The sequence below is a fragment of the Aspergillus foveolatus genome (genome assembly GCF_047715535.1).
Source record: "Aspergillus foveolatus strain CBS 279.81 unplaced genomic scaffold BDW70scaffold_5, whole genome shotgun sequence".
Lineage (NCBI taxonomy): Eukaryota > Fungi > Ascomycota > Eurotiomycetes > Eurotiales > Aspergillaceae > Aspergillus > Aspergillus foveolatus.
In genome coordinates, this window is record NW_027396069.1 from 312,047 (window position 1) to 325,619 (window position 13,573).

A 13,573-nucleotide genomic window follows, 5' to 3' on the forward strand; every position below is an offset into this window, starting at 1 on the left:
TTAGAATCGAATTGAAGCCGCCAAGGCTGTGATGTAGTGTCGTCGATGTTACGCTCCCCTCACGATTTCCCGTCCCGCGTTCATTCGTGTTAGTCTCCTGTCATTCTGGCTTTCTCAACCAACCGCCCTTGCCTTTCGGTATCTAGGCCCTTTAACTTGATATACACTGCTAGCACTTGCCTATCCTCGAATTTAAATAAACACCTCCCCGACGACGTCGCTCCTGCCCCCTGCCTTCAAAACCCGTCGGAAGAGAAGCCTGCTCTGCAGCCCGTGCCCAGTTTTAGTGTTACAAAATAATCCGGAGTCCCGACCTGAGCCAACAGTCCATCTTTATATCCGAACAAAGTCTCAACGTCGCCGGCGGCCCTCGAACTGAACGTTTGCTAAATCTACGCCAAAAGAACCGCTTATCCGCCCCGAATTACCGCATCGCCGTTTGCCCCGAATCGTCCATCGATATACCGCTCGCTAGAATCCTTCCTCTTGATAAAACTACCACTCTCTCCTGACGATTTCTTAAAGTCTCAAAGGCACACCGCATACTCATTAGTTGCATTTCGGGTGGACGGCCGGAGGGCCGTCTCACAGTCTACGAGGGTGGAGGTGTTTCGAGCGGTAACGTGGCCTGGCTGGACTTTGGAATCGTACGCTGGAGAACTTCGTGCCGTCACTACTGATTTTGTCTGACATTCAAGTCTGGTTTTATGTCTGTTCGTTCGATATTTTGAGATCCCCGCTGGCCACTCTTTGCTCAGCGCCTTCGAGTCAATTCCCTTCCAGCAAGGCTGCCTCCGCAGCGAGGTCCACTGCTTCAAAACTCGGACATGGATGCACAGTATCCTTTTGCCTCACGCGACGATATCTGGCGCGTTTTTGAAGAGTTAAAAGACCTGCACGCCACACAGATTGAGCAGGCGGAACGCATTGCGAGACTCGAACGCCGGAGGGACGAGGATGCAAGGTTGAAAAGTGTCTGGGGCCCCTTGTCACCTTTTCCAAGCTCTGTTGGAGGTACGATATCGACGGGTATGTTATATGCGTTTGCATTCGTTTTCGATGACACTTGGATTAATCATTTCTCATGTTTGCCACAGAGCCCGTATTCCAGCCTACAGTCGACACTTTCAAGGGATTCGACCAAGGACAACATCACAATATGGGTCCCATGGCCTTGGATCCTGAAGATGAACCAAGGAGGGGTACGTCGAGAGCGAATAGCGTTCGATTTGATGAAAGTGCCATACACGGGTATTACGGACAGGCCAATCGTTCTAGTAGTGAGCTTCCGATAAGAACCGGAAGCGGGATGGGAAGCCTTCCTCTTACCGAGCGATCTTTGTCACACCGCTCGGACGGAAGGCAGAGCTCGTCAGGATATTCTCATCATTCAGCCCGAACCAATAGCCTGGGTTTAGAGACGACCAACAGGATAATGGGCTCAATGCTGAGCGATTCGCCTCTCATACCTCCGCCAGGTCTGTTTCTACTAGGCCCCGTTCCAGCTATTATCCGATGCTGGATGACCACAAATTTCTCCAACGATTCACTTCTTTACGCGGCTGCCTGCAGTGGATCGTATAGATCACTGTTGAGCCACGCCATGGTTCGAAAGCTGGGTTTTGAGGAACAGCTGGTACAAGAAGTTGATTCGCAGTATATCAAGCTTCCAATGTACCTTCCTGAAGCCAGTGTGCATCAGGCTTCATCGCGCCCTAGTAGTCCTGCCCCCCAGGTCCCCACCTTGACAATCCGTTTCCTTGTTCAACATGTTAACACAGGTGATAACTCGGTCCAGATCATCCTTGGCAGTGATGTCCTTCGTGCCCATAATGCTGACATCCTGTTTTCGCAAGACAAGATTATTATGGTGGACGACGAAAGGAACAAGGTATCTATTCCTTTGGTACGGCCCGAGAATGACTCTGTTTTCAAACACCTACACACTGTATCGAGAGATATGACCCCATCAGGAGATATATCTCGAACATCGCTTGATTTGACGAGTGGACGTGTAGACATAGAAAACCTACCCGCCGTTGGTGTAATTGGGAAGCGCACTCGCGTTTCGCAAGAGGCTCATCCGGCTTCTTCTCCCAGTCGAGACTTTGCGTCGGAGTTTGCGAATAGTCGAGCCGCAGAACCGACGGATGATTCAAGGAATGGCAAAGATGATAGCCCGCAGGTTCCGGCCAAAACTGGCATATCAACCGACACACAAGGAGACAGTGTTGTGAAGGTGCAGCCCGCTGGTGTATGGGGCTCATGGAAGCGCGACACAAAGACTGACGCGAATGCCGCTGGAGCAGGGAAGTCCTCCCGTCCACGTCCGATGAAGGTTCTCCGGCCCTCAAAAGCTACGAATCGAAGTGTTTCGGTTACTGGGCCACCGGGTGCTTCCAGCAGCGAGGCGACAGGGCCTCCATCATCACAACCTGCATCAACAATGACGTCGCCTGAAAGTCGAACGGGGAAGCCACTCACCCCCAACCCAATTGGAGGTGCCTCGGCCTTCCCATGGCTGAACGCGTCCTGATTTCTCGGATTTAAGTATGCCCTGCCTGGAATATATCAGAGTACAACATCTCTGTGACGACCCGGCCACCGTGACGGCTTTCATTGATTACTCGCACCTAGCGTAAGCAAAAGTTTTGGATGAGGACGCTCTGTCGATGTCGTCTGATTATGTTTTCATAACATGTAATAGCAGGCATCTTAGCGTATTAATACATACAGGCGGACACACGTCCCCAAAACAGACCTTACTCTAAATCTTCGAAAGTTTCTCTAGTGCCTCCCTAGTCTCTTCCTTGGTCTCCTTCACAAGCCCCGCAATGGCCTTGAAGTGCTGGTGATTCGCATCCCCCAAAATCTCAAATAAAACACTCTCACTAGTTGTCACAATCGCCCCTGCATCCCGCAACCTTGCAAGCGCAATCCCCCTCTCCTCCGCGTTGATACTGCTCACACCGTCAACAAGAACATACACTCGATGCCCGCGCTCCAGCAAATCCAGCGTCGTCTGCGTCACACAAATGTGTGTCTCAATGCCGACAATGATCGCATCCATTAGGGCTTCGCCTTTCTTCGGGACGGATAGAAGCCCATCTATCTCTGGCGTGACCATCGAAAATAGCGTCTTGTCAATATCGGCACGGACATTGGGGCCGTTTAAAAGCTGCTGCAGAACGGGAACAGTGGCGCCAAGTCTTGCGCGGTTTTGGGTGGTGACAAAAATCGGAATGGAGAGGGTGTTGGCTGCGCGGAGGATTTTTGTTGTAGTTGTTACTCTAGGTTGTGTTAGAGAGCTGCCCGACAGGAACAGGAAGGAGAGGGTATATGTTTCATGTTTCGGTACATTTTGGGGAATTCAAAGATGGCCTTTTCGAACTTCTCTTGCATATCGCAGATACTATTTCAGAGTATAATTAGTAATGTAAATGGGCGCTAGGGGTTAAGTCCATCACAATTAAGGTTGCGTACAAGACCGCTGGGTTGCCTGGATTGTTACGCTGTTAGTTGGGTTGGTTTCGCATCATGAGTTTGAGGGCGAAACTTACGGATGCGACAGGCTCTTGATATGGTAGCCATTGTATTTTGCTGCTTTTCAATGCAAGGAAACTGTTTTGCCGCAAATTGACGAAAGAATGCTTTCACAAGAAGGATAGGATGTCGAGAAATTGGAGTATTTAATGAATTGGAAGGCGGGGGCGTGCGGGGAAGTAGTTGAGTTTGTAACCTCAAAATTAAGGCCACAAGAAGTTACACATGTGATTCAGGTCGGATTTTGGTCGGGAAATATGGCTGATGAGTCATCGTGGGGACTCTCTTGCGCATTTTTCATCCTGACTAAGAAGGAAAGACTGATGCTTGGCGAAACCGGTCGGTTCCTTTTCTTCATCCACGCTCTTCTTTTCTCCTCTTTTTTCTTACCACCCAATCTCAACTCCCCATACCAGCTTCATTTTACCATCAGCTTTGGACCTTGATCCATCGTCAAACTACAATCCGGAAGCTGCAAACTCGCTTTCTCGGTTATTACAGCCATAACTCTGGTTAGTACTTGCACAGGTCGACTGTCGGTTCACCATCAAATTAAGTGATCCAGAAAAGTCTGACTTCCTGTCTTCTTAGCCTCCTCTAGAAAAAACCACCCGTTGGTTTGTCTCTCTTCCGGCCAGAGAAAGCCACAGAATCAAGAAAGACCCGAGAAGTTGTCTATGTATTCGTCCTGCGTCAGAGATTTCGAACACCACCTGCCGCTCAAGCTGCAAACGTTTCGCTCTATATCGAAACCTTGTAGTTTTTACTCAAAGTCCTGTGGCTGAAATCTCGTAAAGGCTCTCTCCTGCCTTTTCTTCGATCCACTTCTAGCAATTCTGTCTAGATAACCGCCACCATTTCACCACCAAGAAATAATCGAGTAACTCGCGGCGTATGTCTTGTCTCTTGAAGAAATCTTTCATCCAGGTTCCCTCCCACTTCTTCAATCGCCTCTCATCGCCCCTTTGAATCCTCTGAAACATTAACTCTCGTCTCTCGTCTACAACAACCGTCATCATGGCTCCCAACAACATCAACATCCGTCGTGATGTTTCCGATCCTTTCTACCGTTACAAGATGGAGCCCTTGCAGTCTAAGATTGAAGGCAAGGGTAACGGTATTAAGACTGTTATCGTCAACCTGAACTCGGTTGCTGGGTCTTTGAGCCGTCCACCTGCCTATGTTATCAAGTACTTTGGGTTCGAACTTGGTGCCCAGGCCAACGCTAAACCTACCGATGACCGCTGGATCATCAACGGCGCCCATGATTCCCGGAAGCTACAAGACTATCTTGACGGATTCATTACCAAATTTGTTCTCTGCAAGAAGTGCAAGAACCCGGAGACCGATGTCATCATTAAGGACGACAAAATTATCCTGGACTGCAAGGCTTGTGGTCAGCGTTCGGATGTTGATTCCCGCCTCAAACTCAGCACCTTCATCCTTCGCAACAACACCTCCGGCAAGGGCAAGAAGGATAAGTCCACCAAGAAGACTCGCCGCGAGAGGAACAAGGAGAAGGAGGCTGCGAATGGAGAAAACAATGGGAGCCCAGGCGAGAGCAACTCAGACAATGGCGATGAGAATGAGGATGGCGCACTCGAAGCCGGCAGCGACGATGAGCTTACTCGTCGCATTAACACTGCCGCTCAGGATATTGAGGCGGAGGATGAAATCGAGGACGACAACTGGAATGTTGACGTCTCGGAAGAGGCCGTGAAGGCTCGTGCCAAAGAACTCCCTGACGACCTGAAGCGCGCTCTTGCTCTTGACGAGGGAGACGATGAGGGTGCCGATGGCCCTACAGCTTATGATGAACTCGGTAGCTGGGTTTTGGACACTGCTACTGAGAAGGGCGGTATCTCTAAGGTCGAGGATGTCGAGATCTATTTGAAGGCCAAGGAGCTCGGTATCGAAACCAAGCACAAGACCCTGGCAGTTCTTGCTCAAACCATCTTTGATGAGAAGATTGCCAAGCAGGTCGATGGCCGCGCCCCTTTGCTCAAGAAGATGATCACTTCTGAGCGCCACGAGAAGGCCTTCCTCGGCGGCACCGAGCGTTTCCTCGGCAAGGAGCACCCTGAACTTATCTCCCAAGTTCCCGCTGTCCTGCTCGGCTATTACCAGAACGACCTGGTCTCAGAGGAAACTCTCAAGGCCTGGTGCTCTAAGGCTAGCAAGAAGTATGTGGACATTCAGACCAGCAGGAAGGTTCGCAAGGCTGCGGAGCCCTTTCTCCAGTGGCTTGAGAGCGCCGAAAGTGAGGAAGAGAGCGAGGATGACGAGTAAATTCGTTGTCTGTGGCAACAGTATATTTTCAGGGAAATTCTGACTTTAAATACTTCATCGTCTTCTATTTCCGACCCTGCGTCCCTCTTTATGTGAATGCGCCCAGATTGCCAACCTTTTTAACTGTCAATTCTTGTTTGATTCAACTAGATGAAACCAGAAGACCCTTGTGGTCCTAGTTTAGTCTTGAATTGCAAATTCTGCTCTTACCTTTCCGCTATTATGCCTGAATTTGGCCTATTTCGACCTTTCGAGAAACGTACATGTAGGATTATCCAATTGACCATCATCATGCTGATAAATATTCGAGACGACTAGTAAGGCTGGAAACTAAAGCACTTCTATATGTACATTTGCAAGGACTCTTAAAACACTTTTAACAATATAGCCTAAAAATTCATCGCCGCGAATCGAAGCCGACCTCCATTGAAAGCCACCGAACTCAACGGTGCAGTACCAGAATCGTTGTTTTGCAAAGACTGCTCACACACCCTTGCACCATTCCTCGGCCCCATGCCGTCTCCAAACTTGACATCTTGCTGCTGAAATATAAACCAAGTTAGATCCGAGTTCCAAGTCTCCATAGCCTGAATGGCGCTCTCAATCGAATTAATTTCTGCCCCTGCGCCAGCGGAGTAGTTGTCGTTACCCTTTGATAGAGAAGCCGCACGAGAAGAGTAGTACCCCGGTCCTGCGTATCGAGCTATCCATTCACCGAGAATGAGGCAGATTCGATCGCCGACTGCTAGAGGGAGACGCACGTGGGAGAGCATGGTTAGGAAGAGCGAGATGAGCGCTCGCCAGAGGATATGGTGCGGTGTGAATGCGCGCGAGCCGGATGATGAGCCGGCTTTTGCTAGGGAGAGGGATTGGATAAAGCGCGTTTGTAAGTGTGTGGTAGAGAGTGCTGTTGAAGACTCGTCCGGATTTGGCTCTTCAAGGAGATACTGTCTTTGTTGCCGTTCGATGATCTTGTCCGTATCCTGACAAACTTTTTCCCAGGCGCGATTGTATATGCGCTCCCAGCGTGGGAATACAGCCTCGACGCGGGACGCCATGAAATCTCCGGCTGATTTGAACATTATTTCGACAGCTTTGCAGGCGGTGGTAGTTACAAAGGTCTCCTCCTTGAAATCAAATTCGTCGCTAAGACCCGCCTGTTTCTGGTGGTCCCGCTGGTTGTTGCGAGCGCCAGTGCTCTCGCTAGGTGTATCGTTCCCTAGATTTAGTAGGGCTGTTGATGAGGACGATGAGGTGCTGCCGATGGAAGAAGGGAAACTGATTTTCGAAATGACAGCGGGCCAGAGGTCGTTTATGAGCGGGAGGAAACTGTTTTCGTCTGCTGCGAGGACGGGGAGAACGTCGATGAGGATGGACAGCAAGGATCGACGGAGATATGGTGACGGTGAGGACAAATGCAAGGGAAGGGACTTGACAATATGAAGGAGGAGAGAGTGCGTTTTGCTTGGCGGTTTTTCTGCATCCTCTGGTTCACGAGGTGGGGGTAATGGCTCCGTTTCATCTTTGCCCAGGATATCCGACAGAGAGTCGCTCTCAAGGATCTCCTTTGGGGCTTTATCTTCGCGTTCTTCAGCCCAAGGCCGGGTTGGATGATTTAAAAGTCCATCATCTCCTGCCAACTCGGCATCTTCAGTGCGTTTGGCTTTTCGGCGAGCGAAATCTTCCGCAAGGGTATGAATGCTTAGTTCTTGATAATTTCGTTTCAGATGATCTGGTGCATTCCCCGTATCATTCTCAATCGCTAGGATTGAGGGAGATTTCGTGCTTTCTTCGACAATAGCAGATAGTGCTTTAAACATCAGTTCAACAAGCTTTGGGTATCCGTGGTAAAGGTCTAAGATCCCAAAGATCGAGTCCACAAGGTCATCAAGGTAAGGAACAAGTCGCGCTCCGCATAATTTCACCATCACTAGCAAGACTTGTGGAGGATATGGCGATACATCGAAAGTGTTCAGTTTGATAGCCACGGAGTTGACGAGATAGTCAACGTTCTCGACAATCATGGTGCTAGTATCAGGGTAACCGCAGGCATGTGTAAGGGCATTGAGGCATGTCATTGCGTGCCTTTGTAGGGCTTGGTTGTTGGACGCTAGACGTTCCAGAACAGGATATAATGCATCCATAAGTTCAGTGCGGAAAGCTTCCCGCAGTTCCTGAGCTTGGAGCGCAACTGCCTCTAAGGCAAGCGCTGACACTCGCCAATCACTATCCTCATTTCCCATTGTTTCATTGAGGATGGGCAAGGAGATATAATAGAGCTCATCAATCATACTAACCCTTGTAGAGAACGGACGCGAAGGCTCGATGTCGTCCAAAGTGATGAAGTCGTCTAAACTGCTCATAAACTGCGTGGTATCCTTCAGAAACGTCGTGGCCAGCCATAGTGGTGCGATTATTGAGTTTCCCTGCTCCTGGTAAATACGCTTAATGATTAGCCGCGTAATACTATTAGCAGAATTAGAGATGTTGAGCCGGGAAATCATCCCCCGAAGGTCCTTGAGAGTCTGCTGCTGACTTTTGTGGTCCAACAGCACGGGTGAGAAGGTAACACTTTCTTTCCCGGCGCCTAAAATCTCTAAGGTTTGATTGCTTGCCAGATCTGAGTTCAATGGCTGAAGTGCACTGGTCGCGCGGTCAGCGATCACAGCAACACTGTCGCATAATCCGGCTGTTAGATCGCAGGTAAGAAGGTCAGAATCTGACTGAAGTTCAGACAGTATCTGAAAAGCAGTTGTTATCTGCTTAATAGCCCATTGCTTAGCCGTTTCATCATTACTTTGCATCGTCCTCGGGAATGCAGTAAGCCAGGTATGCAGAGAGTTCTTCAGTGAATCTAGCACCGTTGGATAAGTGGTAGCTAGATGTTTTAGGGTTGAGTATGCGTTGTTTGGCATCTGTTGCTCATCTAGGATCGATAGTACAACGATGGTCTCGACAAGCAAAGGTATCGATTCTTGTAATGTAGTGAGGCAGTCCTCTATGATCATGATGCACAGGTTCAAAAGTTCAGCTTGGACCTCCTCTCGATCATGCCGCCTCAGTTGAATAACTTGGGTTAAGGCGAGCTTGATTTGAGTAGTCGTTGCTTTCAACCAAGACTCGTCAAGCACTAGTGTCTCGTCAGCACCCTGTGGCTGAGCAGACTTTTCCGGCAATTGCGAATTGGCCCGGTCATTAAGAACTGTTTTTAACATTCCAGAGAGTACACGTAGGCAGATCGCAAGTAGCTTATACGATCGCCTGGTCTGTGTCGTAGGCTTCAACACCTTTGTCAATGCCGACACGGTCCGGGGCATGATACTCGCGAGTACGACGCGGTTGCTAACACGTCGGTAAAGTGCCTCAAGAGCTTTGGCGGCAGAGATACAAAGCTCATCAGATCGGTTACCAGCAATTGCCTCGAGCAAGAGATATACGGTCTGGTCGACGATCGTGGCGGTTCCAATTTCATGGTAAATTGTCTCTTCCGCCGTGGGTCCGGAGAGTACATCAAAGATGGCAAACAGACAGTTAAACCCTGCTATCTCCAGTTCAACAGAGGATGTCTGTACAATCCGGTCATTCTTTGTGCTATCCGGAGCTCCACCCACAACAAGAGTCAAGAGGATGATTAGCTGCTTCCCCATTTGGGGGGACAGCCGTGCTTTCCATCCTTCCGCGACAAGTAACCGTAAGCAGTTAATGGCCAGCTCCAAGACATTGACGGTTGACCTTTTGGATTCATTGAAAATGTGCGCCAAGGGGAAGAATGCATATTCCGCAAGCTTCTCATCCAAGGCATGCTCTTCAGCGAGCTCATCCAAGACATGGTACACGGAACGAAGTGCTTTCAGAACATCACCAGGGCTAGCTTGATGTCCACGGAACTTCAATCCAACAGAGCTTAGCTCCACACATGGTTCTCGGAGCTGATGTTCTCGTTAGCCTATCGATCCTAGTGTGTGTTCTTTAGGCAGTTTTGGATGAGTGATACCTTTCTGAAAGCTTTCTGACGGGAGCTATCCATCTGGCCTATCAGCATACAATGCGGCGACGCTGGACTAGTTGGTTTTATCCATCTGGTCCAGTGCGAGCGAGATATAGACAGACTCCGCACTGCCGGACAAATAATAAGATCTACCAGTGGTCAACAAAATAACTTTATGGATGGAAACGAGAACTCGTACTGGTTGAATACCATCTTCATTGGCATTCCGCCTTTTGCCCGCACTTTCTGCCGTCAGATATAGCGGTAGACTGTTGTTTGCTCTGTTTGCCACAGGCTCTTATCGATATTGGATCACGTGAGACGGTCGCGTCTCGTCGCGTTCAGATATCGAGGCGCCTGTCGCCTACAGCCTGCCAGGCAGTCATTCATGTCCAAGGCCACCAGCATGCTTGGTTATTTGCTAATATTTGATGCACCTCGCCGCACAAATTGACAACTTATGCTTCAGCCTGCAACTTTGCAATTTCAATTGCTCTTCTTAAATTGTCGATGACCCAAAGTCCATTTCGCAGCAAAGTTTCATTCGCTTTACGTGCTTGCCCTAACCTCTGTGTCTCCCGTTATCAATACGTTCAGATACGAAGCATTGCGTACACTTTAGCGCGTCTGAATAGACTTGTGCCTGCGGTCTTCCAACCTTCCAATCGGTTCTCAAAAATGCCAGAACCCAAGGAAGGAAAGCAGGCAACCCTGGGGTACGTCAAAGACCAGCAATTGACTCTCGGGTATGTCTTACAAGACTATATTCGGGCTTCCTAAATCCCTAATGTTATTTAATTGTGCTTATTAGATATACAGGAGGTTTTTTGGATCCAATTCCAACGCACCGAAGAAGCAGACAACCCTTAGTTTTGGCGGCAATCGAAGCAAGACAACTTCTGCAAGTCAGCCGAACAGGGAACCGTCTCCCGTAAACGGAAATACAAAAAATGCATCAGCTGTCGGAACAAGCGGTGACGAAGCCAGTACGGCGGAGGCTTCTGAGGTAAAGCCTGAGATGAGAGTGGGTGCAGATCGAAACCCTCTGAAACGGGACAAGAGCGAGGATATAAGCGATAGCGATGAAAGCGAAAAAATACAGCCCAGCAACAAGAGGCGGCGAAAGTCATCGGACAAAACTCCCGCAGCCAAACCACAGATTGAGTCCCCTCCTGAAAGCACGAAAGGCCGAAAACCCCAGGTCAAGCAGCCTTCCCCAGAAATTGTGGTAAAAGCATCTGGAGAGGAAACACCAGAGAATCCCGACGTTTCAGAAGCGGAAGAAGGACTATCTGCTAGCGAGGATGAAGCGGATAAGGAACCTGGATTGAAGAAAAAGGAGATTGAAAAAGTTCAAGCAACTATAAAGGGTAGCGGAAACGATCCGTATCCTGACTGGCAGCCTGGGGAGCCTGTTCCGTACGCTGCTCTATGCACTACATTCTCTCTCATCGAAATGACAACGAAACGACTTCAGATCCTCGCTCATTGCTCCCTTTTTCTCCGACAAGTCCTTCGTCTTACTCCTCAAGATTTTCTTCCTACTGTACAACTAATGATCAATAAGCTTGCCGCTGACTACGCTGGAATCGAGCTGGGCATTGGTGAATCCTTGATCATGAAGGCGATTGGCGAAAGTACTGGCCGTAGCCTGGCTGTGATCAAGGCAGACCAGCATGAAATCGGAGATCTGGGCCTGGTTGCGGCCAAAAGCAGGTCGAACCAACCTACAATGTTTAAACCGAAAGCGTTGACTGTTCGTGGAGTGCACGAGGGTCTGCTTAACATTGCGAAGGTTCAGGGTCATGGAGCTCAAGACAAGAAGATTTCCGGCATTAAGAAGCTGCTGTCCGCTGCAGATGCCGCAACTACAGGGAAAGGCAGCAAGGGAATCGATATCACCAAGAATAAGGGTGGCCCGAGTGAAGCTAAATATATCGTACGATTCCTTGAGGGCAAGCTGCGTCTTGGACTGGCAGAAAAGACTGTTCTTGTTGCACTTGCCCAAGCCGTCGTCTCCCATGAGGCTGCTTTAAAGGGCAAGAAGGCCCCTTCTGCTGAGGAACTAGCCGAAGGCGAGGCAATCCTAAAGACTGTATACAGCGAATTGCCTGCTTACGAGGTGATTATTCCTGCCCTGCTTGAACATGGTCTGTCGAACCTGCGCGAACATTGCAAGCTGCAACCGGGTATTCCAATCAAACCTATGCTTGCTAAGCCGACCAAGTCCATTACAGAAGTCCTAGACCGCTTTGAAGGCAAGGACTTCACATGCGAGTATAAGTACGACGGAGAGAGAGCTCAGATCCACTACGTCGCGCCTGACGAAACGAAAAACTACCCAGGCGCTCAACTTACCTTGAAGAAGGAGAGCGCCGGGCTTTCTGCCATTTTCTCTCGAAACTCTGAAGACCTGTCCAAAAAGTACCCCGATGTCTTGGCTAAGCTTAGCACCTGGATCAAGCCCGGTGTCAAGAGCTTTGTGCTGGACTGCGAGACCGTCGCCTGGGACGTGGAAGCAAAGAAAGTGCTCCCTTTCCAACAACTAATGACTCGAAAGAGGAAAGACGTCAAGGCAGAGGACGTCAAGGTCAAGGTCTGTGTATTCGCGTTCGACCTTCTGTTCCTAAACGGAGAGGTGTGTATATTTATATTCAAATCCGCTTCACCATTATAGCACCACTGACATTACTTACTCCTACATAGCCTACCGTCAAAAAGTCCCTGCGCCAGCGCCGCGATCTCCTTCACTCCTCATTCCAACCAATCGAAGGCGAATTTCAGTTTGCCCAATACGGAAACACCAACGACCTCGAACAAATTCAAACCCTCCTCGACGACTCCGTCAAGGCGTCCTGCGAAGGCCTCATGGTCAAAATGCTCGACACCGAAGAAAGCGGCTACGAACCCTCTAAACGCAGTCGCAATTGGCTTAAGGTGAAAAAGGACTACCTCGCCGGCGTCGGCGATTCCCTTGACCTCCTCGTTCTAGGCGCCTACTACGGCCGCGGGAAACGCACTTCCGTCTACGGTGCTTTCCTCCTAGCCGCGTACAACCCGAACTCGCAAACATACGAGACAATATGCAATATTGGCACGGGTTTCTCGGAAGCTATGCTCGATGAACTTCACGCTACCCTCTCGCCCCTCGTAATCGACCGCCCAAAACCCTTCTACAGCCACTCCACGGTCCCCAAAGACCAACCAGATGTCTGGCTTGAACCGCGCTATGTCTGGGAAGTCAAAACCGCTGATCTCACGCTTAGTCCGCGGTACAAGGCTGCTGCGGATGAGTTTGTGGGCACCTCTGGAGGCGGTGGGAAGGGTGTTTCGTTGCGCTTTCCGAGGTTCATTAAGGTTCGTGATGACAAGAAGCCTGAGCAGGCGACGACTACCAGGGCTGTTGCGGAGATGTATCGGAAACAGGAGGCCGTGGCGAAGGAGGGTTCAGGGAAGGGTGGGGTGGATGATGATTTCGAGTATTAATTATTTGCATTCTATCATTGTCAGGGCTACTGTTAATAGGGTTACTTTGGTTATTCGAGTGCATATGGATATTCGGGCGTTAGATGCGGCCTGGTTTACTACTATATACAAGTGTCAACCACACGAGTGTACTTTGTGTCCATCCGAAACAAACGTGGCAAGAAATACAAAGCAAAATAGTTTCGCCTTTTCAGGGTTCTGTGCCACCATTGCTCGACGTCATCGTCTCCCATCTTGTCCTGTATACCGGGCGTGTCGTCCAATCAT

The 13,573-nt window shown here is 49.6% G+C and overlaps 5 protein-coding genes across 5 annotated transcripts; 3 read left to right on the forward strand and 2 right to left on the reverse strand.

Annotated features, from left to right (window-relative positions):
• Nucleotides 1-105: 105 nt before the first annotated feature.
• Nucleotides 106-2,636, forward strand: BDW70DRAFT_94150 (uncharacterized protein). The gene is made up of 2 exons (XM_073745234.1): nt 106-1,029; nt 1,098-2,636. Exons 1-2 carry the CDS (start codon nt 828-830, stop codon nt 2,534-2,536), a joined length of 1,641 nt encoding a protein of 546 aa, XP_073599664.1. The 5' UTR covers nt 106-827; the 3' UTR covers nt 2,537-2,636.
• Nucleotides 2,603-3,674, reverse strand: BDW70DRAFT_128984 (putative isochorismatase family hydrolase). The gene is made up of 4 exons (XM_073735528.1): nt 3,561-3,674; nt 3,484-3,499; nt 3,359-3,412; nt 2,603-3,290 (listed from the first exon to the last, which is right to left on the reverse strand). The coding sequence occupies exons 1-4, from the start codon at nt 3,589-3,591 to the stop codon at nt 2,768-2,770; spliced, it is 624 nt and encodes a 207-aa protein (XP_073599665.1). The 5' UTR covers nt 3,592-3,674; the 3' UTR covers nt 2,603-2,767.
• Nucleotides 3,675-3,901: 227 nt separating this feature from the next.
• Nucleotides 3,902-6,109, forward strand: BDW70DRAFT_128985 (translation initiation factor eIF5). Its single transcript, XM_073735529.1, has 2 exons — nt 3,902-4,055; nt 4,135-6,109. The coding sequence occupies exon 2, from the start codon at nt 4,561-4,563 to the stop codon at nt 5,830-5,832; it is 1,272 nt and encodes a 423-aa protein (XP_073599666.1). The 5' UTR covers nt 3,902-4,055; nt 4,135-4,560; the 3' UTR covers nt 5,833-6,109.
• A 112-nt stretch (nt 6,110-6,221) lies between these two features.
• On the reverse strand, nt 6,222-9,859 carry BDW70DRAFT_147574 (uncharacterized protein; the record flags this gene model as incomplete). Its single annotated transcript, XM_073738737.1, has 2 exons — nt 6,222-9,761; nt 9,827-9,859. 2 exons carry the CDS (start codon nt 9,857-9,859, stop codon nt 6,222-6,224), a joined length of 3,573 nt encoding a protein of 1,190 aa, XP_073599667.1.
• A 358-nt stretch (nt 9,860-10,217) lies between these two features.
• Nucleotides 10,218-13,306, forward strand: BDW70DRAFT_170160 (DNA ligase (ATP) CDC9; the record flags this gene model as incomplete). Its single annotated transcript, XM_073742862.1, has 3 exons — nt 10,218-10,536; nt 10,640-12,458; nt 12,527-13,306. Exons 1-3 carry the CDS (start codon nt 10,331-10,333, stop codon nt 13,304-13,306), a joined length of 2,805 nt encoding a protein of 934 aa, XP_073599668.1. The 5' UTR covers nt 10,218-10,330.
• Nucleotides 13,307-13,573: the final 267 nt, after the last annotated feature.